The sequence below is a fragment of the Leptonychotes weddellii genome, chromosome 7 (assembly GCF_054177405.1).
Source record: "Leptonychotes weddellii isolate Sample4059 chromosome 7, ASM5417740v2, whole genome shotgun sequence".
In the NCBI taxonomy this organism is placed as follows: Eukaryota; Metazoa; Chordata; class Mammalia; order Carnivora; family Phocidae; genus Leptonychotes; species Leptonychotes weddellii.
In genome coordinates this window covers 117333585-117359882 of record NC_138375.1, presented here as the reverse complement: position 1 = coordinate 117359882, position 26298 = coordinate 117333585, and the positions used below count along the sequence as shown (strand labels likewise).

The following is a 26298-nucleotide window of genomic DNA, read 5'->3' as shown; positions in this document are numbered from 1 at the left end:
AAAATGAAATCTTTCCATTTGCAATGACATGGATGGAACTAGAGAGTATTATGCTAAGTGAAATAAGTCAATCAGAGAAAGACATGTATCATAAGATCTCACTGATATGAGGAATTTGAGAAACTAAGACAGAGGATCATAGGGGAAGGGAGGGAAAAATGAAACAAGATGAAACCAGAGAGGGAGACAAACCATAAGAAACTCTTAATCTCAGGAAACAAACTGAGGTTTCCTGGAGTGGAGGGGGGTGGGAGGGATGGGGGGCTGAGTAATGGACATTGGGGAGGGTATGTACTATGGTGAGCATTGTGAATTATGTAAGACTGCTGAATCACAGACCTGTACTCCTGAAACAAATAATACATTACATGTTAATAATAAAAAAAAATCTAGTTTCTGATATAAGTATGGCTACTCCAGCTTTCTTTTGACGTCCATTAGCATAATAGATGGTTCTCCATCCCCTCATTTTCAATTTGCAAGTGTCTTTAGGTCTAAAATGACTCTCCTGTAGGCAGTATATAGATGGATTTGGTTTCTATCCATCCTGACACCCTATGCCTTTAGATTGGAGCATTTAGTCCATATATACTCAGAGTGATTATTGAAAGTATGAATTTAGTGCTATTGTGTTACCTGTAGAGTTGGGTTTCTGGTGGTGTTCTCTGGTCCTTTCTGGTCTTTTTTGCTTTGGGTCTTTTCTTTTTTTTTCTCCACTCAAAGAGTCCCCCTTAAAATTTCTTGCAGGACTGATTTAGTGGTCATGAACTCCTTTAGTTTTTGTCTGGGAAACTCTTTAACTCTCCTATTTTGAATGACAGCCTTGCTGGATAAAGAATTCTTGGATGCATATTTTTCCCATTCAGCATGTTGAATATTTCCTTCCACTCCCTCCTGGACTGCCAGGTTTCTGTGGACAGATCTGCTGCAAACCTGATTTGTCTTCCCTTTTAGGTTAAGGACTTTTTTCCCCCTTGGTGATGTTTGGTTTTTGTTGAATTTGATGGGAGGTCTCTGTGCTTCTTGGATTTTGATGACTATGTCCTTCCCCAGATTAGGGAAGTTTTCAGCTAAAATTTGTTCAAATAAACCTTCTGCCCCTTTATCTCCCTCTTCATCTTCTGGGACTCTTATGATACAAATGTTATTATGTTTTAGTAAGTCACTGAGTTCCCTAAGTCTATCTTCATAATCCATTACCTTTCTTTCCCTCTTCTTTTCAGCTTTATTATTTTCCATAATTTTACCTTCTATATCATTGACTCACTCCTCGGTTTCATCCATCCTCGTTTTTATGGCCTCCACTTGGGATTGCATCTCAGTTATAGCATTTTTATTTTCAGCCTGACTAGATTTTAGTTCTTTTATTTCTGCAGTAAGAGATTCGCTAGTGTCTTCTATGCTTTTTTCAAGCCCAGCTAGTATTCTTATAATCTTTGTTTTAAATTCTAGTTCAGACATATTACTTATATCTGTATTGATTAAATTCCTGGATGTGAGGACTACCTCCTGTTCTTTCTTTTGGAGCGATTTCTCCATCTTGTCATTTTGTCCAGAAAAGAAAAGAAGAAAAAGAAAACACAAAAAACAAAAAGAAGCAACAACAACAAAACTAGATCCTGGGTGTGTTTTGGTCTGTTTGTCAAAATAATTTTCCAAAAGGTGGTCACTTTCCTACTTGTAGACTTGCAGTTTTTTTTCTCAGACCTCCAACTGATTTCTTGGGTGTTCGGAATGATTTGATAACTATCTAGCTATATTAGAAGGACAAGACAAGCTTAGGGTCCCCCTAATCCTCTGCCATCTTAACTCCTCCTCCACCACAGCCTAATTTTAGAACATTTTTGTTCCCCCTAAAAGAAACTCTATATCCATCAGCAGTAAATCTCCATTCTATCCCCCACAAACCTATGTAACCACTAATCTTTATATATTTGCCTACCCAAATGGAATTATATAATATGTGGTCTTTTTGACCAGCTTCTTCGTTTTTCAAGGTTCATCCAAGTTGTAGGATGCAACAGTTATTATTATTATAATTTTTATTATCTGTCTTGTCAATTATAGTCATCATAATGGATATGAAATAATATCTCATTGTGGTTTTGATTTGCATTTCCCTAATGACTAATAATACTGAGCATCTTTTCATGTGCTTATTGGCCATTTGTATATCTTGACTGGAGAAATATAGGGAAGTTCTTATACACCAGCATCCCAAGGATGATAAAACTATAGTCAGGAATCACCTACCAGGAGCGCAGCTTTGAGAAGGAACAGATCAGACAAGAGCATAAGAAATGGCATTTAATCAAGATGTGACACATTTAAATTATAGGATCCTTGATGTGTGTAGACGTGTGTGTGTGTACATGTGTATGTGAATTGATGGAGTGTGAAATTGAGACAGTTTGCTTGTAAGCCGGAAAGGGAAATGTAACTATGAGGAAGTGAAGAAGCATAGAAAAGTAAACAGAAAGTATGGGGAAGATGTTTTATTGTAGGCTAAAGAAGTGAAATTCAGGACAACTTCAACTAGATCTCTAGGTCATAGAGTCTCCAGTTGCCTCCTACTTGGTTACATTCAGCTTTCTCCTCTTCCTCACTTCCATTATTCCCATTAGCCCTCGAAAATGATTTAGTAAACACAACAAAACATGTTTCCTCTGACCCTGCCTCTCCTTCTAGTTACTGTGCTTTTTCTTAATTCCCCTTCAGAGTCAAGTTCTATACATAATCATTACTTCCTCACTTTCTTTTCCCCCACCTTTAATGAGGAAAAATTGACAAATACAGTTATATATATTTTAAGTGTACAAATAATGATATGATATACATAAACATTACCAAATGATAAGCAAGACCAAGATAATTAACATATCCACTACCTGACATATTAATTTTGTGTGTGTGTGGTGAGAAAGCAGAAGATCTACTCAGTAACTTTCAAGTAAATAATACTGTATTATTATTATCACCATGCTGTACATTAGATCCTCAGAACTTACTCTCCTTAAAACTGAAAGTTTGTATGTTTTGACCTACATCTCCCCATTTCCCCAGACCACCAGACCCTGGCAGCTACCATTATATTTTCTATTTTCTATTTCTATGAAATTGGCTTTGTTTTGTCTTTTGTTTTTTTAGGATTCCACATATAAGTGATACTATGCAGTATTTGTCTTCCTCTGGTTTATTTCATTTAACATAATGCCCTTCAGGTTCATATATGAGATTTTAAATGGCAAGATTTTCTTCTTTTTTATGACTTGATAATATTCCATTACCTATATCTATATCTATACCATACTTTCTTTATCCATTCATCCATTGAAGGACATTTAGGCTGTTTTCATATCCTGGTTATTGTGAATAATGCTGCAGTGAACATGGGAATGCAGATATCTATCTCCTTGAGATACTGATTTCATTTCCTTTTTCCTTTGAATATATATCCTGAAGTAGGACCCAGGATCACATGGTAGTTCTTTTTATTTTTTTGAGGAACCACCATATGGTTCTCCATAATACTTGTACCAATTTACAGTCCCTCTAACAGTATTTAAGGATTCCCTTTTCTGTACATTTTTGCCAACATTTGTTATGTCTTGTCTTTCTGATAATAGCCATCCTAACAGGTGTTATTTGTGGTTTGCATTTGCATTTCTCTGGTTATTAGTGATATTTAGCACCTCTTCATGTACCTTTTGACAGCATGTATGTCTTTGGGAGAATGTCTATTAAGGTATTTTGCTTGTTTTAAAATTGGATTATTTGTTGGGGCGCCTGGGTGGCTCAGTCATTAAGTGTCTGCCTTCAACTCAGGTCATGATCCCAGGGTCCTGGGATCAAGCCCCACATTGGGCTCCCTGCTCAGCAGGAAGCCTGCTTTGCTTCTTCCCCTCCCACTCCCCCTGCTTGTGTTCCCTCTCTCACTGGGCCTCTCTCTGTCAAATAAATAAATAAAATCTTTAAAAAAATAAGTAAAAAATTGGATTATTTGCTTTTTTGACATTGAGTTGTACAGGCTCTTTAAATATTTTGAATGTTAACCCATTATAAGATATATGATTTGCAAATATTTTATCCCATTCTGTGGCTTGCTTTCCACTTACTGATTAATTCCTTTGCAATGCAGAAGCTCTTTAGTTTAATGTAGTCTCACTTGTTTACTTTAGTTTTTCTTGCATGTTCTTTTGGTGTCTTAGCAAAGAAAATATTGCCAAGACCAATGCCAAGGAGGTTTTTCCCTACATTTACTTCTAGGAGTTTTATGGTTTCAGGTCTTATATTTAAGTCCTTAATCCATTTTGACTTAGTTTTTTTTGTGAGTGGTATAAGATAGGAGTCCTGTCTCATTCTTTTGCATGTAGATATCCAACTTTCCCATTACCATTTATTGAAAAGACTATCCTTTCCCCAGTTTGTGGTCTTGGCACCCTTGTCAAAAATCAGTTGGCTGTAGACATGTGGGTTTATTTCTGATGTCTCTATTCCGTTCTACCGGTCTAAGTGCCTCTTTTTATGCCAGTACCATAATGTTTCCATTTCTTTTTTTTTTTTTAAGATTTTATTTATTTATTTGAGAGAGAATGAGATAGAGAGAGCATGAGATGGGGGAGGGCCAGAGGGAGAAGCAGACTCCCTGCTGAGCAGGGAGCCCAATGCGGGACTCGATCCTGGGACTCCAGGATCATAACCTGAGCTGAAGGCAGTCGCTTAATCAACTGAGCCACCCAGGCACCCAATGTTCCCATTTCTATAGCTTTGTAATATATATTAAAATCAAGAATGTGATGCCTCCAGCTTTGTTCTTTCTCAAGATTGCTTTGGCTACTTGGGGTCTTATGTGGTTCCATACAAATTTTAGGATAGTTTTTCTATTTCTGAGGAAAAATGTGATTGGAATTTTGAAAGGGATTACACTGGCTCTGTAGATTGCTTTGAGTAGGATAGACAATTTCATAATATTAATTCTTCACATCTAAAAACATGGGATATCTTTCCATTTATTTGTGTCTTCTTCAATTTCTTTCATTCAATGTCTTAGAGTTTACAGTGTACAGGTCTTTTATCTCCTTGGTTAAATTTATCTCTAAGTATTTTATTGTTTTCTATGAGATCATGAATGGGACTTTTAAAGGAAAAACCACACTTCTTCCCTCCAGTGAATCTTTCTCCTATGAGTGTCCTTAACTACTCATACTTCTGATACTTCTGGTCACTAAATGCGTTTGGGGTTTTCCCCACAACAGGAAATTCTCTGCAACACCAGCTAGATGTCCTACAATTCAACTCAATTCTAACACTTTCTACCTGGAGATGGGGTCAGATCCCGTAGGTTTAGGGCTCAGTCCCACAAGACTGCTCCCATCCTACTTCAGATGCCAATCACAAGTGCTAGGTGCCTAGGTTATCCTCAACTTCTGTACAATTTGGCTACAAATTGGAAGCCTCTATCACCCCATCCTCAGATTCAATTAATTTGCTAGAGCAGCTCATATAACTCAGGGAAACACGTACTTACATTTACTAATTTATTAAAGGATATGATAAAGGATACATATGAACATAGAGCAAGGTCTGGGAGGGTCCCAAGTGTAAGAACATCTGCCACCATGGAGTTCTGCTCTGTCACCCTCCTGGTGTGGTTGTGTTCACCGACCTAGAAGCTCTCCAAATCCCTTACTATTAGAATTTTTATGGAGGCTTCCTCACATAGGCACGATCAGTTACTAACTTCATTCAAGCCCCTTTCCCCTCTTTGGAGAAGGGAGTGACTGGGTTGAAAATTTCAAGCTTCTAATTATGGCTTGGTCTTTCTGATGACCAACCCACATCCAGGAGCCATATAGGAGTCCACTCAGAGTTGTCTCATGAACAAAAGATCCTCTAGTATTCTTTTTTTTTTTTTTAAGATTTATTTATTTATTAGAGAAAGAGAGTAGGAGGCAGGCACAGAGAGTCCCAAGCAGACTCCACACTGAGCATGGAGCCCGATGTGGGGCTTGATCTCCCAACCCTGAGATCGAGACCCGAGCCAAAACCAAGAGTGGGTGCCAAACCAACTGTGCCACCCAGGCACTCCAAAAAGATCCTCTAGTATTCTTTTTTTTTTTTTTTGATCCTCTAGTATTCTTATCAATTAGGAATTATAAGGGTTTTAGGAGCCCTGTGTGAGGGATGAAGTAAAAAAAAACTAAATATTAAAACAAAATATGCTTCTGGTTTTCTTATCACTTAGGAAATTACAAGTGTTTAGGAGCTCTGTGCCTGGAAATGGGGGCAGAAACCAATATATATTTTTTCTCTTATCTCACAGAATTGCTTTTTAATTTCACTTTCAAATAGTTTGAGGCTAGTATATAGAAACACAACAGATTTTTGTATATTGATTTTTGTATTCTGTAACTTTACTGATTTTATTTATTCTAACAGTTTTTCAGTGGAGCCTTTAGGGTTTTCAATATATAAGGTCATGCCATGTACAAAAGATAATTTCATTTCTTCCTTTCTTATATGGATGATTTTTTATTTCTTTTTCTTACCTTATTGTTCTGATTAAACTTGCAGTACTATATGGAAAAGAAGTGTCAAGAGTTAACATCTTTTCTTATTCCTGATCTTAGAGAAACGGCTTTTAACTTTTCACCATTGAGTATGATGTAAACTGTGGACTTGTCATATATAGCCTTTATTATGTTGAGGTATATTTCTTCTACACCTAATTTGTTGAAGTTTCTATCATGAAAGGATGTAGAGTTTTGTCCAGTGCTTTTCTACATCTATTGAAATGGTCATGATTTTTATCCTTCATTCTGTTAATGTGGTTTATCACATTAATTGATTTTCTTATGTTGAACTATCCTTGCATCCCAGGGATAAATCCTATTTGATCATGGTATATGATCTTTTCATTGTGCTCTTGAATTTGGTTTGCTAGTATTTTCTTGAGTATTAGTATTTTCTTTACATCTACGTTCATCAGGGATATTGGCCTGTAAACTTCTTTTCTTTCAGTGTTCTTGCCTGGATTTGGTATCACAGTAATTCTGGCTTTGTAAAATGAGTTTGGAAGTGTTCCTTCTCTTCAATTTTTTAGAAAAGTTCAAGAAGCATTGGTATTAATTCTTCTTTAAACATTTGGTAGAATTCACCAGGAAAGTCATCTGGTCATTTTTATTTGCTGGAAGATCTTTTTATTACTGATTCAATTTCCTTGCTTTTTATTGTCTGTTCAGATTTTCTATTACTTCATGATTCAGTGTTGGTTTCTATTTCTAGGAATTTATCCATATCTTCTAAATTATCCAATTTGTTGGTGTATAATTATTCATAGTAGTCTGTTATGTTCCTTTGTATTTCTGTGGTATGAACTGTAATGTCTCATCTTTCATTGATAATTTTATTAATGAGTCACCTTTCTTTTTTTCTTAGATGAGACAAAAGTTTTTCAATTGTTTATCTTTTAATAAAACCAAGTCTTAGTTTTGTTGATGATTCCTATTGTCTTTCTAATATGTATTTCATTCATTTCTTCTCTTATTTTTATTTTCTTCCTTCTGTTTTGGACTATATTCTTTTTCTAGTTCCTTGTGGTATAAGGTTAGGTTGCATGTTTGAGATCTTAATTCTTTCTTAATGTAAGTATTTATCACAATAAAGTTCTGTCTTAGGGTTACTTTAGCAGCATCCCATAAGTTTTGGTATGTTGTGTTTCCATTTTTATTTCTCTCAAGATATTTTTTGATATCTTTTGATTTCTTCTTTGACTCATTAGCTATTCACAAATGTGTTGTTTAATTTTCACATATTTGTGAATTTTCCCCTTTCCTTCTATTATAAATTTCTAATGTCATACCAATATGTCAGAAAAGATACCTGATATCATTTCAATCTTCTTATGTTTGTTAAGACTTGTTTTGTGATGCAACATGTGATCTATCCTGGAGCCTGTTCCATGTGCACTGACAAGAATGTGGATTCTACTGTTGTTGAATGAAATATTCTGTATAAGTCTGTTAGGTCCATTTGGTCTAAAGTGCTGTTCAAATCCATTATTTCCTCAGTGATTTTCTGTCTGGATGATCTATTCATTGTTGAATAGTAGGGTATTGAAGTGTCCTACTACTATTGCATTGTTGTCTATTTCTGCGTTCAGACCTGTTAATGATTATTTAATATATTTAGGTCCTTCAATATTGGATGTTTATACATTTACAACCGTTATATCCTCTTGATGAATTGACCCCTTTATCATTATGTAACAACATTGTCTCTTATTATAGCTTTTAAAAAACTTAAAATCTATTTTGTCTGATATAACTACTCCTGATCTCTTCTAGTTTTCACTTCCATGGAATAATTTTTTCCATCTCTTCACTTTCACCCTAATTGTCTTTAAACCTTAGGCAAATCTGGGTGGCTCAGTTGGTTAAGTGTCTGACTCTTGATCTCAGGGTCATGAGTTCAAGCCTCCTACTTGAAAGGAAGGAAGGAAGGGAGGGAGGGAGGGAGGGAGGGAGGAAGGAAGGAAGGAAGGAAGGAAGGAAGGAAGGAAGGAAGGAAGAAAGAAAGAAAGAAAGAAAGAAAGAAAGAAAGAAAGAAAGAAAGAAAGAAAGAAGCTTAAGTGAATCTCTTCTAGGCAGCATATAGTTGGGCTATTATTTTATTCCCCCACTTTATGTCTTTTAAATGGTGAATTTAAATCATTTACATTTAAAGTAATTCTTGATAGGTAAGAACTTATTGATAGTAAGGACTATCATCATTTTGTTAATTGCTTTCTGATTGTTCTGTACTTCCTTTGTTCTTATCTTCCTCTCTTGCTCTCTTTCTTTGTGAATTGACGATTCTATTTTTTATAGGGGTATGCTTTGATTTTTTTCTCTTTACCATTTGTGTGTCTCTTAAAGACTTGTGCCTGGATTGCCATAGGGCTTTCAAAATAGTTATAACGGGCAACTGCATAAAAATGTTCTACACGTTTACTCCTCACCCCTACATATGTTTCATGTCATTGGTGACCCAATTTACTTCTTTTTATATTTCCTTCTTTTCAACCTATTCCAATCTGGCTTGCCTCTCATCAGTCCACTAAAATTATTCTTGCTAAAGTCATCAGTTTCCTTCTTGATTCTGAATGCAACTGACTTTTTAAAAATTAACAATTTTTTAGAGACAAGTTTGAGGTTCACAGCAAAACTGAGCAGAATATACAGAGTTCCCATATAGCCCTTGACCCTACATATACAATCTCCCTTATTTTACATACTGCACCATAATGTTACATTTATTAAGATAGTTAAAACTATACTGCTACATTATTTTCCTTTTCCCTGAAGAACTTCCTTTAATATTTCTTACAAGGTAGGCCTACTGGCAACAAATTATAATTTTTCTTTGTCTGAGAAAGTCTTTAATTCTCCTTCATTTTTGAAACGTAGCTTTATGAAGCATAGAATTCTAGGTTGGTGGGTTTTTTCTCTCAGGACTTTAAATATTTCACTTCACTCTTTTTTGCATGATAGTTTCTAAGGAGAGATCTGTAATTCTTTGTTCTTTGTTCTTTTGCGCTTCTTTGCTCTTCTTTGCAAGGTGTTTTTTCCCTCTGGCTTCTTTCAATATTTTTTTCTTTCTTTCAAGATGTTTGAATATGATAAATCTAGGTGTAGTTTTGAGGGCATTTATCTTGCTTGGTGTTCTTTGAACTTCCTGAATCTATGATTTGGTATCTGACATTAATTTTGGGAAATTATCAGTCACTATTGCTTCATATATTGTTTCTGTGCCTTTCTCTGTATCTTCTCTTTCTGGAATCCCAATTATGTGTATGTCACACCTTTTGTAGTTGTCCCACAGTTCTTGAATATTCTGTTCTTTTTTTCAGTCTTTTTTCTTTTTTTTTTTTCAGTTTTGGAAGCTTCTACTGCCATATCCTCAAACTCAGGCATTCTTTCTTCACTATGTCCAGTCTACTAATGAGTCCATCAAAAGCATTCTTCGTTCTTGCTATAGTATTTTTTATTTCTAGCATTTCTTTTTTGATCTTTCTTAGAATTTCCATCATTCTGTTTATATTATTCATCTGTTCTTTCATGCTGTCTCTTTTTTCCTATAACGCCCTGGGCATATTAATCATAGTTATTTAAAATTCTGGTCTGATCATTCTAATACTACTGCCATATCTGACTCTGGTCCTGATGTCTATTCAGTCTCTTCAAATTGTGTTGTTTTGTTTTGTTTTGTTTGCCTTTTAATAAGCCTTGTAATTTTTTGCTAAAAGGTAGACAGGATATACTGGGTAATGGGAACTGTGGTGGATAGGCCTTTAGTAATGTAGTGGCAAGGTTTAAGTCATAGTGCTATGATTAGGTCTTTTTTGTTGAGCCTTTACCCCTGGAGGGTAAAATTCACCAATATTTCTTAATCCCCACACCTCCTAAGGTGGGACAGGACAGGTAGAGAGAGCTGTATCTAGATACTTCCATTCCTCCATGTGGAAGGCTAGAGAGAGCTGGAATTGGAGTATTTTCCTTTCCTCATTTGAAAAAGCAGACCTGGCTGAAGTTGGGTATTCCCCTTCCCCAAGGTAGGTCAGGCTCTACTAAAACCCCAAGTTAGGCGCTGGTAACATATATTCTTCTGAGGGAAGGTTTTGTTAAGAACAGAATACTCTAGTATATTTCAAGATGGTTCTTTTCCTCTTCCCATTACCAAAAGCATGAGGGGATTTTTCTCAGATATTGACTGTGAGGATCTGATAGAGGTCCTTCCTAAAGATAAAACTCAAAAAAGTGTCGAGGCCCCCTGATGACTGCGTCCCTCTTGAGTTTTTAACTCTCAGCATTGTTCTCACTGAGCCTCTAGCAATTCATCAATCACACCAGCTCTGGTTTTTCCATCCCAGCACTGGTTCTCTGGGAGATTTCTGTTCAAGTGTTTTTGCTCTGATAAGTCATGATTTTCTGTATCCACCTGTCTATCTTTCCAAATATTAGTGCAGCACTTTGGCCTATGATATTATTTATCTGACATATCTAAAAAGACTTGTTGATTTTTAACTTTGTTCAGGTTTTCTTTTTTTTTAAAGATTTATTCATTTGTTTTAGAGAGAGAGAGAGAGCACGGGGTGCGGGGGGAGGAGAGGGAGAGAGAGTCTCAAGCAGACCCTGCACAGAGCCCAGAGCCCAACTCAGGGCCCAATCCCATGATCCCAAGATCACCACCCAAGAAAAAACAAAAAGTCGGACACTCAACTGACTGCACCACCCAGGCGCCCCTTTGTTCAGGCTTTTATTTGTTAGGCCAGAGTGGTGGCTTCTAAGTTCCTTACATGCTAGACCAGAAACTGGAAGTCCTCCAATATTGCAAAGTTCTTTATAACGGGATTCCAAGCAACATTCAAGATTGTTAACCACTCCCCCTTTTAGGAGTAAATATTCTTGTCTCTTGGCTTCTATGATACCATATTCTGTTCATTTTCCTCCTTTTCTCTGTCCACTCTTTTCTACCTGACTGTAGAGTATTCCAAGGAATGATCCTGGACCCTTTTCTTTTCCTCACTCTGTAGAAACTCATTCTTTCTCAGGTGCTCTATTTCTATAAACTTAAAAATATCTAGAACACTGTATACTTATCTTCTGCTTTCCTAAACTGTAGATTTATAGCCAATGGTCCTTACAAATTTTTCATTTTCATGTACGCTCAGACCTCCTGCCTCTCCTATCACACTAAATAGCACCTTTAGCCGCCAAAACTGCTTAAGACAAAAACCTAGAAGTCTTTTTTGACACCTCACTCCTTCATCTTCTATCTCCAATTCAAGAACTCTACAGGCAAAATTATCTTGAATCCATGCATATTTCCCATCTCTCCTACAAAGTATCCTTGTCAAGGCCACCACAATCTTGCACCTACAATATCTATAACTTCATACTAAGGAATCTTCCTATTGAGACTCTTGCCCTTTTTCAATTTTTTTTTTTTTGCCCAATGTATACAATGATAGTAAAGTGTAGTGGAAAGAATACAGATGTAAGATCCAGAAAGACCTGCCACAAACTCCCCAAACACACTAATTAATATCTAAACCTCATTTTTCTTAGCTATAAAATAGGTGAAAACAAAACAAAACAAACAAAAAACTCACCTGGTAGGAATGCTATAAGGAAAAGATATAATTTGTAAAAAGTGCTTAGAATAATGCTTAGCATTGAATAGTCACTCAAAGAGTGGCTCCTGTTACATACAAAATAAACCTCAAATTTCTCCCCAAAGACCTCTAGATTCTGGGCCTAATGTACTAATTCACAAATACTCCTCAGCAGAAATCACTGCTCTGGCTACACAGCAAATGTCTTATTTTTACCTTAAATTAATTTTTAATAGACATCCAATTATCCAAAAGGAATTTGGAAAAACTGTAAACTTTAATTCTCTTTCATTAAACTTATATAGAGTATATATTCATATAACAGTAATGTAATTAATTACTAAGTTTAAAAACTGTTTGAAATTATTTACTTAAATAGCTGAAAAGTAATTCCTATAAAACTGTTGGTTAAGAATATGTTCTATATTAATGAAATTTATGATTTATATAGTTTTTCTGCTTCAACACTTGCTTTTTTCTTTGTTTTTTCAGGGGCTGAAGGGTAAGTTTTCTCAGCAAGTAAAACTTCACAAGCTGTATTATCTGTAAAGAAAAAGATGCTTCAATATTTTAATTATTTAACATCTCATTAACTATAAGTACAGAAAGTAGAATTCAAATTTGGAAAAAAAAAAAAAACACCCTAATTTTAAGGGCTGTCTTTGAAATAGTTTTAAAAGAAAAGCTTAACATATGTTGAATAACCTGACTTACTGCAGATAGAGTTTTATTTTAAGAGCTCTAGGTTTCACATGAGTAAATAAGCTCTATGTAAAATACTTACTTTTCATTTAGTACAGAAGGTTGCATGTGATTAAAATTCTTCATTAATTATCCTTCCATTTTCACTCTCCTGTATTTTCAGGCTCTCTCTTTTTACTGCAAATTTTCTATTAGCATTTAAAATATACAGGACTCTTTCATCTTACCAAAAACTTTATCTGTACCCCATACTCCTTCCTGCTACATCTTTTCTTTCCTTTTCTCCATAGGCATGTTTCTTCAAAGAGCTGTCCACATATACTAACATAACTTCCTCTCCTCCTGTTTACTCCCAAGCCCACAGCAATCTAGTTTCAGGTCCTACCTTTATGAACAGAAACCTTTCCTGTCCTACCTTATTGGACATCAGTACAACAAACATGAACATTTTCCCTCTGGCCCCTTTTATGACTCCTCTTCAGTCCTGACTCCTCTTTTTTTCACTCTCCAGGCTCAATCCAAGACAACAAATATCTAGTCTGCTATGTGGCAATGTTACTACTATAAGTATTGCAAATTTGGCTTTTCTTTATTCTTAACACTAGTACCTTGTTTTAAGTCAACAAGAGATTTCCCTCTGAATTATTTCAAAAGCTTTTCAATTCAGCTCCATCTGCAGTCCACTGCCCACATAATATATCTAAAACACAAGTTTAATATCATCTGCTTAAAACTCTTCCAAGGTTTTCCACTGTATTCAAGTTAAAACTCAAGCTTCTTAACTCAGCATACAAAATCCTGTTTTTTATGATCTCTGCCTATATACTTCTATATTCCCAGCCTCACTGCCAAGGCTAAAAGGTTTCTAGATATAATACAGGATACCTACTTAAATTTGAATTTCAGATAAACAAATAATTTTTTAGTGTGTTTGCTGTGTAATAGTACAAGCATATGCAATATTTATGACATAATTATATTAAAATTTTTTCGCTGTTTATCTGAATTCAAATTTAACTGAGCATTCTGTATCTTTATTTGCTAAATCTGACAACCCTTGAGACTACTCACTCCACTTATCTTCATCTCCTGAGGTAGAAGGAAGTAGTAGATTTGAGAGTTTAGTAAGAAATGAAATTGGTACCAAGATTTGGTAATAGATTAAGTGAAGGAAGTGACAAACAGGAAGGTGTCAAGGATGATCCCATGCTTCTGGTATGCTAAGCTACATTTGCTAACTAAGATGGAGGACACTGGTAGAAGACCAGGTTAGGTCTTGGTCGTGACAATTCTCAGTTCTCAATGCTCGCTTTATTTATTTGTTTGTTTGGTTTTTTTTATTCTTATGTTAATCCCCATACATTACATCATTAGTTCTAGATGAAGTGTTCCATGATTCATTGTTTGTGCATAACACCCAGTGCTCCATGCAGAACGTGCCCTCCTCAATACCCACCACCAGGCCAACCCATCCTCCCACCCCTCCCCTCTAGAACCCCCAGCCTGTTTTTCAGAGTCCATCGTCTCTCATGGTTCGTCCACCCCTCCGATTTCCCCCGCTTCATTCTTCCCCTCCCGCTACCTTCTTCTTCTTCTTTTTTTTTCTTAACATATATTAATGCTCGCTTTATTTAATCTCTAGGTAACTTATGTTACAGTTACTTCTAAATGTTGGAGTGTTCCATTTACATTCTTTTTGCATGTTTGTTTTCTATTCCACTTCCTAGGTGATCTCATCTATATTCTTGACTCTAGATATTTATTTACAGCTCGTCTCTGCCCTAAACTCCAGACTCCTGTGTCACAAACTGCTTTAATGACATCTCTATTTGAAGGCTAATAAGTCTTTCAATGTTTTAATATTTTATTGAAGCACTCCACATACACAGTAATGGGCACAAATCTTAAATGTATATGTATTCACCTATATAGTCACCACCCAAATCAAGACATAAAATATTTCCAACAACCCAGAAGTTTCCTCTATGTGCTTTCCCAGTCAGGACTCCCATTCCAAAGATTACCACTATTTTTACTTCTACTACCTAAAACACTCTTGCCTGTTCTTGAACTTCATATATACAGAATTATACAATACATACATGTTTGTGTCTGCATTATTTCATGAAACATTAAGTACATGAGTAGACAAATCAAATTTCCTTTAAGCTTTTATTTATTTATTTGACAGAGAGAGAGAGACAGCGAGAGAGGGAACACAAGCAGGGGGAGTGGGAGAGGGAGAAGCAGGCTTCCTGCTGAGCAGGGAACCCGATGCAGGGCTCGATCCCAGGATCCTGGGATCATGACCTAAGCCGAAGGCAGACGCTTAATGACTGAGCCACCCAGGTGCCCCTAGACAGATCAAATTTAATGCTGAAACCAAATTCTCTTAGTCTTCCAACTTGCTCTGTCCTCCAGTATTCCCATCTCAAGAAATGATACCATCATTCGTCCACTTGCTTAAACCAATAATTTTAGACTCATCCTTGACTTCTATTTTTCTCTCTTATGCAACATCCAGCCTCATCAGAAAATCCTGGCACATCTGTTTTAAAATATATTTCAAATCAGACCACTGCTCCCACTTTAATCTCATATACCACTATCTGACCACCACAGTAGTTTAACAGGGGCTCTTTGCTTTCACTTGCCATCTTAGTCTATTCTCCACATGGTAGTCAGAGTGATAATTCAAAATATGTATCTAATCATGTCATCCCTTTGCTCTAAGATGTGTTTCTTGGCACATTTAGAATAAAACCCCTACTTCTTATGATGGCATAGGAGACTCCACATTATACCATTTGATTACCCCCTGAACACAACTGAAGTCATTCTTTTTTTTTTTTAACTCACTTTGCTCCAGTCATTCTAACCTCTTTTCTTTTTTTTTTTTTTAAAGATTTTATTTATTTATTTGACAGAAAGAGGCAGTGAGAGAGGGAACACAAGCAGGGGGAGTGGGAGAGGGAGAAGCAGGCTTCCCGCGGAGCAGGGAGCCCGATGTGGGGCTCGATCCCAGGACCCTGAGATCATGACCTGAGCCGAAGGCAGACGCTTAACGACTGAGCCACCCAGGCGCCCCTCTAACCTCTTTTCTATTCTTCAAACATGCAGAGCTCATTTCCATCTCCTGGTCTTTTCTCTTGTTGTTCCCTTTGCCCAGCATGCTCTGTCACAGATTTTCATATGACCCACTCTCTCACTTCATTCAAGCTCTATACAAATGTAATCTCCTCAGAGAGGCCTATCCAATTACCTTGTCTAAAATAGCATTCCTAGTCACACTGTTTTTACCCGCTTTATTTTCCTTCAATACTCTTATTCCTGACATTGTTGTATATTTATTTATTTAACAGTTGATTATCTTTCTTCCTCTACTATAACATAGCTCTTTTAGGGCAAGGACTCTGTCATGTTCCCCAGCAGCTAAAATACTTTGTGTCACACTGTAGGTGATTAATAAATATTTGTTGAATGAATGGAATTAATGAATGGTATGAGGAGGTGTCTCTGAAACATCCAAGGGGAGATGTTTAGAAGGTAGCTGCATATAAGGGTCTTAGCCTCAGAGGAGATTCTTTAATGAGAGAAAACTTGGAAACCCTGTTTTTTATAGGACACCTATACATATCAGGGGGTAAATTTTAAAAAGATTAAAATCTAGGAACTAGCCTTGAAGAACTCCCACATTTAACCACTAATAGTGGTAGATAAGATTGCAAAGGAGCCGGAATTACCTGAGAAGTAATTTCTTGTTTATTTATTTGTCTCTATGATTAGACTATTTTCTAACATTTAGTAAAGAACCTGACCTACAATTGGAACAAAGATAGATTTGTTGAATTAAGGAAGTAAAAAATACCACTTGAGCAAGATGTGATTTAATTTTAAATTTCAATCAATCAACCACATAAAAGTAAGAATACAAAAGCATACATAATTCCAGAATCACTATTCTCCCTTACTATCAGGCCTTATAAAAAACATTTTCTACAGCCAAAGCAAAATTTTTTATTGGGCAAGACCTAAGTAAAATCATGATTGTTTTTGGTACCCTTACCACTTTCCCTTTCATAATCTCTCTTCTCTTGTTCACAAATGCCCTGACTCTTAGATCTATAAAACAAATCCCCCTTCTTTTTTTTTTTTTTAAAGATTTTATTTATTTATTTGCGAGAGAGAGAATGAGAGACAGAGAGCACGAGAGGGAGGAGGGTCAGAGGGAGAAGCAGACTCCCTGCCGAGCAGGGAGCCCGATGCGGGACTCGATCCCGGGACTCCAGGATCATGACCTGAGCCGAAGGCAGTCGCTCAACCAACTGAGCCACCCAGGCGCCCACAAATCCCCCTTCTAATATTCACCCTCCAGGGTAGTAGATGCTAGCTACTCTTTTAAAAGATGTGTGCTTTTACAAGTTTAGTTTTTATCACTTTATTAATTTCCCTCAGAACAGCAACTACTGGGGCACCTTGGTGGCTCATTTGGTTAGGCGTCTGTCTTCAGCTCAGGTCATGATCCCAGGGTCCTGGGATTGAGCCCATATTAGACTCTCTGCAGAGAGCCTGCCTCTCCCTATCCTTCTGCCTGCTGCTCTGTCTGCTTGTGTTCTCTCTCCCTCTCTGTCAACTAAATAAATAAAATCTAAAAAAAAAAAAAGAATAGCAACTATTTTAATCATTTTTATACCCAGAATTCCTAAATCCTGGCATATAGAAAATAATCATTAAGAGAACTTCTTAAAGTGAAGATTATGTAAAAAAAACACCTTTTTTTGTTTATATAAACATACCTATTAAGAGCAAAACCAGCAATTCTTCAAGTTTAACCAAAAACAGATGCTATAAAACTTGATTCAGGAAATAAAAATAGCAATCTGAGATACAGCATGGATTAATAAGGTTGGAAATGTTTAGCTAAGTTTATCCTAATAATAAATTAAATTATAGAGTGTCTATAATGCAAGGGTACTATGTTATTTTTATTTTCAATCATCACACATAATTCCAATATATCTGTTTATTGATTATCTTCCTTTCTCATGACTGAAACTTAGGAGGCAAGGACTTTATATCACTCCTCACTGGTATATATAGTAATGCCTAATACAGAGTACACACTCAGTAAATGTTTATGAAATGAATTAATGAAGGTTGTTATAGGGATAGTTAAGACCCACATTCTAACTTCACATACCTTCATTTCTTAAAATACAACCAAGCTAAAAAGCACTCAGTTTCCTGGGCTACCAATTTTCTCAAAATATGCTACACTGTCACAAAAATAAAGAAATACAGAATTATGAAAATGATTAGTTTCACTATTTATTACCTGATTCTGAATGCGAAGTACTCTTTGGTTTTGGAGAAATACTTTGGTCTGCTAACATCATCACTCTATAATAAGAACAAATTAATTAATAATTAAATTATTCTCTTAATCTTTCAGTAACTTTTGAGAATCCTCAAATAATACTTACAATAATAACATTTATATTTATATCAAATATCCTGTAGAAAAAATATAACTGGTTAAAAAATGTTCCTGTATCTATATGAACAAATAGTTTAATAATAAAAGGCAATATATTTATACATTTTTCAGTGTGAGACAATACAAATAGAGGACAAAGTAGAGTGTTCAGAATGAGACAGACCTAGGGTTAAAGCCCAGTTCTTCTACTCACACTTGAGTGGCCTTGGAAATTTACTTAACTTGTCTTGATTCTTGGTTCCCTCATTTATACAAAAAGAATGGCAATCTTGTTTCCTAGGGTTCTCGTGGTAATGATCTCAAGTAACATGAGAGATAATACTTTTTAAAAATTAATATCCTTGGGCGCCTGGGTGGCTCAGTTGGTTAAGCAACTGCCTTCGGCTCAGGTTATGATCCTGGAGTCCTGGGATCGAGTCCCACATCGGGCTCCCTGCTCAGCAGGGAGTCTGCTTCTCCCCCTGACCCTCCCCACTCTCATGCTCTATCTCATTCTCTCTCTCAAATAAATAAATAAAATCTTTAAAAAAAATTAATATCCTTTTCTCTCTCTCTTTTTAAAGATTTTATTTATTTACTTATTTATTTGAGAGAGAGAGCACATGAGTACGAGTGGGGGTAGGGGCAGAGGAAGAGGGAGAGGGAGAAGCAGACTCCCCACTGAGCAGGGAGCCCAATGCATGGCTCAGTCCCAGGACACTGGGATCATGACCTGACCTTAACTGCTTAACCAGCTGAGCCACCCAGGCACCCCATCCTTTTCTCTTTTACAAATGACAGCACCCCCAATTCTACTGAAATGTGTATGAGAGGATTACAAGAGGAATACCAAAGGATCAAAGCTCAGCCTTTGACCACCAAAACGGGATTTCTGAGTCCCCAGTAAGACAATGGAGTTGAAAACCAAATGTGTGAAGATGGTTTTCTAAATTCCTATTGCTGGTTTATTGAAAAATTGAATTCAGTAAGCAAAAAAAAATTTTAGGCAAGGGAAGTGAAAGCAAAAATGAACTACTGGGGCTTCATCAAGATAAAAAGCTTTTGCACAGCAAAGGAAATAGTTGACAAAACCAAAAGACAACTAACAGAATGGGAGAAGATATTTGCAAATGACATAACAGATAAAGGGCTAGTATCCAAAATCTATAAAGAACTTATCAAACTCAACACCCAAAGAACACATAATCCAATCAAGAAATGGGCAGAAGACATGAACAGACATTTCTGCAAAGAAGACATCCAAATGGCCAACAGACACATGAAAAATGCTCCACATCAGTCAGCATCAGGGAAATCCAAATCAAACCACAATGAGATACCAACTCACACCAGCCAGAACAGCTAAAATTAACAAGTCAGGAAATGACAGATGTTGGCAAGGATGCAGAGAAAGGGGAACCCTCCTACAGTGTTGGTGGGAATAGAAGCTGGTGCAGCCACTCTAGAAAACAGTATGGAAGTTCCTCAAAAAGTTGAGAATAGAGCTACCCTATGACCCAGCAATTTCACTACTGGGTATTTACCCCAAAGATGCAAATGTAGTGATCCGAAGGGGCACCTGCACCCCAATGTTTATAGCAGCAATGTCCACAATAGCCAAACTATGGAAAGAGCCCAGATGTCCATCAACAGATGAATGGATAAAGAAGTTGTGAGATACACACACACACACACACACACACACACACACACACACAATGGCGTATTATGCAGCCATCAAAAAATGAAATCTTGCCATTTGCAACAACGTGGATGGAACTACAGGGTATTATGCTAAGCAAAAAAAGTCAATCAGAGAAAGACAATTATCATATGATCTCACTGATATGTGGAATTTAAGAAACAAGGCAGAGGATCACAGGGGAAGAGAGGAAAAAATGAAACAATATGAAACCAGGGAGGGAGACAAACCATAAGAGACTCTTAATCATAGGAAACAAACTGAAGGTTGCTGGAGGGGAGGGGAGTGGAGGGATGGGGTAACTGGGTGAAGGACATCAGGAGGGTATGTGTTGTAATGAGCACTGGGTATTATATAAGCCTGGTGAATCACAGACTTGTACCCCTGAAACCAATAATACATTATGTTAATTTAAAAAAAAAAAAGAAAATATTGATGAAGGAAAAAAAACAATTTTATTCTATCCTATTTCCTCTTTAAATTAATCTTGTCAAAAATAGTACTTTCTTGGCCCAAATGAACTTTCAGGTGTACTCCATTGTTTTTGTGGTATTCTCTTGTATAAAACAGTCATTTGGGGGGTAATAAAAAGCCCAGTGTAATATCACAACACCAAACTCTTATTATCTGATTTATATTTCATCCTTTTCCCAACTTAGGACAGAATTAGACTCAAAACCTGCAGTGAGGAAATCAACCATGGTTGGTTTCTCCTATATTTCTTGTTCTTTTTCCTTCCCTGTTTGGGAACTACTCTTTGGGTTCCTCTGGCATTGGAGTAGGGGAAAGGAGTTGTAGAAAGGGACATAAAACGTCTTTCTTGATTTTGACTGACACTATTATAACATGCCATTGATACCCTCTGGGTCTGACAGATAACCAAATGCTGACTCTTTCAAACCTGAAGTATTTTGAAGGGTTCAATGACAAGATTTCCCTACACTTGGGGCTCTCTCACTTGCTGCTACTTATGATCTCCTCAGCTTTTGCATTTGATGATAGAACTTTCAGCCTCTTTCAGTAGAGTTTACCTTTTCCTTTGCAGGAAGTCATACTGGGCATGAACCTTTCCAAGAGGATCCATAACTGACTCTCTTCTGTGGGATGTATATCTGACCTATAGGCATTATGCACAAATCTTTGTTGTGCCAAACTCTGAAAGTACATCTAGGTTCCTCTTTATTCTGCCATTCCAAGGCATTTAACAGACTGCTAACAGACCCTCTTGCCTTTAGACTTTTCAAGTGTGAGTCAGAAATCAAGTTCCAGGGGACATATGTCAAACTTTTCAAATGGTCCTCTTAGAGCTTCTTCTCTTGTGTTGAGGTGAAGGAATAAGCCTACCCTCTCCTTGCATATAACACCAATAACTCTTATCAAAGAAATATATATTTTTGGTCATTTCATCCCTTCAGAGCACTCTTAGCTTTTTCTAAAACAGCTTGGAGATTGCTGATGGGCAAACGCATGAAGAATTGGGTTTTGACTCCACCTTTTACAAATCATACATAGATAAATCTACACTGATGGGAATGGGGGTAACCGTCATTTTATTTTGTTTTCATCTATTGAGGTCACTGTTCAAACTTTAAGACTACCTGAAAGCCACATTTAATATCCTGCTATGTTCCTCAAGTTCCTCTTAACATATGTAGATGAAAACCACAGAATTTAAAAAAAAAAAAAAGAAAACCACAGAATTTTACTATTAGCTACAGAATATAGAAAAAACTCAGGATGTGACCAAAGATAAATCCCTGCTCCATGCTTTCTAGCCTAGAGGATTACTGCTAATTAAAAGGGGACAGAGCCTTGGGAAATAAGCAGTTTGACAGTGGGAACTGACTTCTCTCCATCAAGCCCTAAATCTGGAGGTGGGAGCACTAGGTATGAAGATGACATTAGAAGAGGTGAAGAGAAAGCCAAAAGCAGAGGGGGCATGTGCCACACTCACTCTAAGTGGACACATCCACAAATGGTGGAAACTCAACATCAGAATAAGAGTTGGGACTATTCAGTCAGAGAGGAGACCTCAGTTAGCCCTCCTTGAGAGTCCCTTAATACCTGTAGATTGTGAATGAGTTCTCAAGGTTCCAAATACCAAGGGCAATGCAGAAGGTGCTCAAATTAGAACCAAAATACTTGACATAGGGCTGCTGTGGCTGGTGACTCTACCGCAAAGGTTGCAGAAAGGCAATCAAGTCAAAATCTTGATGAAAGACTTCAAAGGAGTTTTGGGTAGCAACAAAAGCTAATGTCAGAAAAAAATCAGCAATGGAGGATCTCAGGCCATAAATAAGGCTGTAAGTTCACCAAAGACTTTTTCAGCAGAGTCCAGCCCAGGTATAGAACCAGTCTTAAAACCTGCAGCATAAATTAATATAAGTCCAGAGACACCTTGTGGATCCCAGACAACCTCAAAGCCCCAACTTTACCCCTCCCCCAGCTCTGGCTTGCTCCTATGCCTATACACCTATTTTTAGGATGGCCATTTATCCAAACTGGCACCTTTCCAAGAGTAAAAGGGAGTTCTACTAAAATTTATGTCAGAACAATAGACAAATACTAGGACTGTCCCAGGCAAATCAAGAGGTATGATAATATACCTATATGTCATCCTCAGGAATATGGAATGAGGAGAAAAATCTGTAAGATTCAGCATTCATTTTAACTGGAAGTAAATGGATAGCATTAATAAGTTTAACTCATCATTTCCCAGCTAAATAGGAGAGAAGGGAGAGGAGAGCCTATGAGAAGTTGAAGTCAGTTAATTTTAAAAATAAATACATTACATGTGAAACTAATATTACACTCCTTGTTCACTAACTGGAATTTAAATAAAAATTTTAAGGGCGCCTGGGTGGCTCAGTCCATTAAGCGTCCTACTCTTGATTTTGGCTCAGGTCATGATCTCAGAGTCCTGAGACTGAGCCCCACATCAGGCTCCCTGTTCAGTGGGAGTCTGCTTGTCTCCTTTCCCTCTACTCCTCCCCTTGCTTGAGCTCTCTTTCTCTTAAATAAATAAATCTTTAGAAATAAATAAATATATACATACATACATACTTTAAAAATAAGAAAGAAAAGGGGCACCTGGGTGGCTCAGTTAGTTAAGTGACTGCCTTCGGCTCAGGTCATGATCCTGGAGTCACTGGATTGAGTCCCGCATTGGGCTCCCTGCTAGGCAGGGAGTCTGCTTCTCCCTCTGACCCTCCCCCCTCTCATGTGCTCTCTCTTATTCTCTCTCTCTCAAATAAATAAATAAAATCTTAAGAAAGAAAGAAAGAAAGAAAGAAAACTAGCTATATATTCTCTGCATATCCAAGTGGTACATTTTATTTTTTAAAGATAGGGCAACATTTGGGGGCCTGGGTGGCTCAGTTGGTTAAGCGACTGCCTTCGGCTCAGGTCATGATCCCGGAGTCCCTGGATCGAGTCCCGCATCGGGCTTCCTGCTCGGCAGGGAGTCTGCTTCTCCCTCTGACCCTCCCCTCTCTCTTGTGCTCTCTCTCATTCTCTCTCTCAAATAAATAAATAAAATCTTTAAAAAAAAATAAAAATAAAAATAAAAAAATAAAGATAGGGCAACATTTAAGGGGAACAGAAAATAAGATCAGATACACATAATCAAGCACTGTATTACATTTGCTCCATGCAATATATAGGCAACACTCATTGAACTGGGTATACACATATCTTTCAGCAATATAAACAAAACTTCCTTTCTTTATTAGGTACTATGACAAAGTTATAGGACTTTAACTTTGTAAATGTGTACTTAATTAAAGAGAATACCAAAATATCTAATAGTTAACAGGTGTTCAAAAGTGGTATAATTACTATCCAAACAGCTCTCCTTCCTTCCTAAAAATATATTGTACTGCAAATTGTGGAAGGGATATAAAATCATAAATCATCATTTCTCTCTGGTGCCATTAATAATTTATCTTCAGAATTTTCACTGTTGCTCACCTTCATTTGTAAAAAATGCAAAATCTGTGAAGCACAATAAAATGAAGTACAAATAAGATGAGGTATGCCTATAAAAGATTCCCTTTTCTTCAGAAATTTTTTACCACTTAGATACAAGGATATTTGTAAGGAGGCTTTCACACTAATGCTATTCTTTTCTCACTCTACACAATTTCCTAGGGTGACAACTATTCCTTCAGCCCAGAATCTTTCCCTTGCTAACTAGGCTGGAATATACAACTACTTGCCCGATATATCAACTTCAAAGTGTTGTAGGTATTTCAGTGTTTTCCAAACTAAAATTATCTGTCATGCCAACTCACTCTTGCTTTTCTATTTGTGTTCCTTCATCCAAAGAATTAGTCATCATTTATCCAGTTTCCTAAGTCAGAGGGCTGGAAGTCAAGTTGGATTCCACCTTCCTCCCTTAACCAACCAAATATTAAAAATTATTGATTATCGAGAAGGAGGAAAAGATGGCGGAGGAGTAGGGGACCCTGTTCCAACTGGTCCCCAGAATTGAGCTGGATATCTACCAGACCACTCTGAACATCCACAAAATCAGCCTGAGATGTAAGAAGATAGATCCGGATCTCTACAAACAGAATATTGCAGGCAGCTGGTTTGGAGGTATGAAACGGGGAGCTCTGATTCCACAGGCACATATCCGAAGATAAACAGAAGGGGGAGGGAGCCGAGCCGTGGGGATCCTACACAGCTGGTGAGCAATAGCCTCCCATGCTAGGGACCCAGGCACAGACTCACAGACAGGTAGCAGCGAGGCCACGCATGCGAACTGGGGGCTGGCGGTTTTAGAAGCACAAAGGGCAGAGATGTGCCCCAACATGGATGCAAGGACTGGGAGCGCTGCTGAGGGGCGCACAACCCAGGACACTGCAGTTTATAGCAGCACAGACAGAAACAGAGATAGTGTGGCCTGGATAGCTCACTGAAGAACAGACTGAGATCTCTCTGCTCTGAGGCAGAGGGTTGGAAAAGATCTCTTGGGCTCTGACTCTCGGAAGAGATGCAGAAAGAGACCAGGGAAAGCTGCCAGAGAACAAAAGCCCCAAAAAACCGTTTTTCACTGAGTCCATCCCCTGCCACAGAGGGCAAGGCAACTGTACCCAAACAGGGTTGCCTGAGTAAGAGCGCAGCAGGCCCCTCCTGGGAGACAGGCTAGAAGAACAAGAGGTCGGCAACCCTAAGGTCCCATAAAACAGGTGCATCTTGCTTGGGTTGTGGTCAATAATTTGGACTCTGTACATTCCCTCAACCACCCCTCAACAGAATGAGTAGGAGGAGGAACCCCCAAAATAGGAAAGACTCAGAGGCTGTGACTTCTGCCACAGATTTACAAATGGATAGAGATATAACCAAGATGTCGGAGACAGAATTCAGGGTAGCAACTGTGAAGACAACAGCTAGAATGGAGAAATTGATTAATGGCAACATAGAGTCTCTAAGGGCAGAAATGAAAGCTGAACTGGCAGAACTTAAAAATGCTATCAATGAGATCCAATCTAATCTAGATAATCTAACAGCTAGGGTAAGCGAGGCAGAAGAACGAGTTAGTGATCTAGAAGACCAATTAATAGGCAAGAAGGAAAAAGAGGAGGCCAGGGAAAAACAACTCAAAATCCATGAAAATAGAATCAGAGAAATAAGTGACACCATGAAACATTCCAATGTCAGAATTATTGGGATCCCTGAGGAGGTGGAGAGAGAGAGAGGACTAGAAGATATATTTGAGCAAATCGTAGCTGAGAACTTCCCTAATCTGGGGAATGAAACAAACATTCGTATCCTAGAGGCAGAGAAGACCCCTCCGAAGATCAAGGAAAACAGGCCAATGCCCCGGCATGTAATAGTAAAACACAAATCTTAGAACCAAGGAAACCATCTTAAGGGCAGTTAGGGGGAAGAGATTCCTTACGTACAGAGGGAAGAACATCAGAATAACGTCATACTATCCACAGAGACCTAGCAAGCCAGAAAGGGCTGGCAAAACATATTCAGGGTACTAAAAGAGAAGAATATGCAGCCAAGAATACTTTATCCAGCAAGGCTGTCATTTAGAATGGATGGAGAGATGCAGAGCTTCCAAGACCATCAGAAACTGAAAGAATATGTGACCACTAAGCCGGCCCTGCAAGGAATATTAAGGGGGGTTCTATAAAAGGAGAAAGACCCCAAGAGTGATATACAACAGAAATATACAGAGACAATCTATAAAAACAAGGTCTTCACAGGCAACATGATGACAATTAATTCATATCTTTCAATAATCACTCT

General features: G+C 37.5%; 1 protein-coding gene across 1 annotated transcript in view; it reads right to left on the bottom strand.

The window, feature by feature from the left end:
* Positions 1–26298, bottom strand: part of MEIKIN (meiotic kinetochore factor) — a 96409-nt gene that overhangs the window by 36858 nt on the left and 33253 nt on the right. The window contains exons 8-9 of the mRNA XM_081827130.1: positions 18192–18256; positions 12627–12697 (exon numbers count right to left, since the gene is read on the bottom strand). Of these exons, the coding sequence (XP_081683256.1) occupies positions 12627–12697; positions 18192–18256 (136 nt within the window). The remainder of the gene's footprint in view (positions 1–12626; positions 12698–18191; positions 18257–26298) is intronic.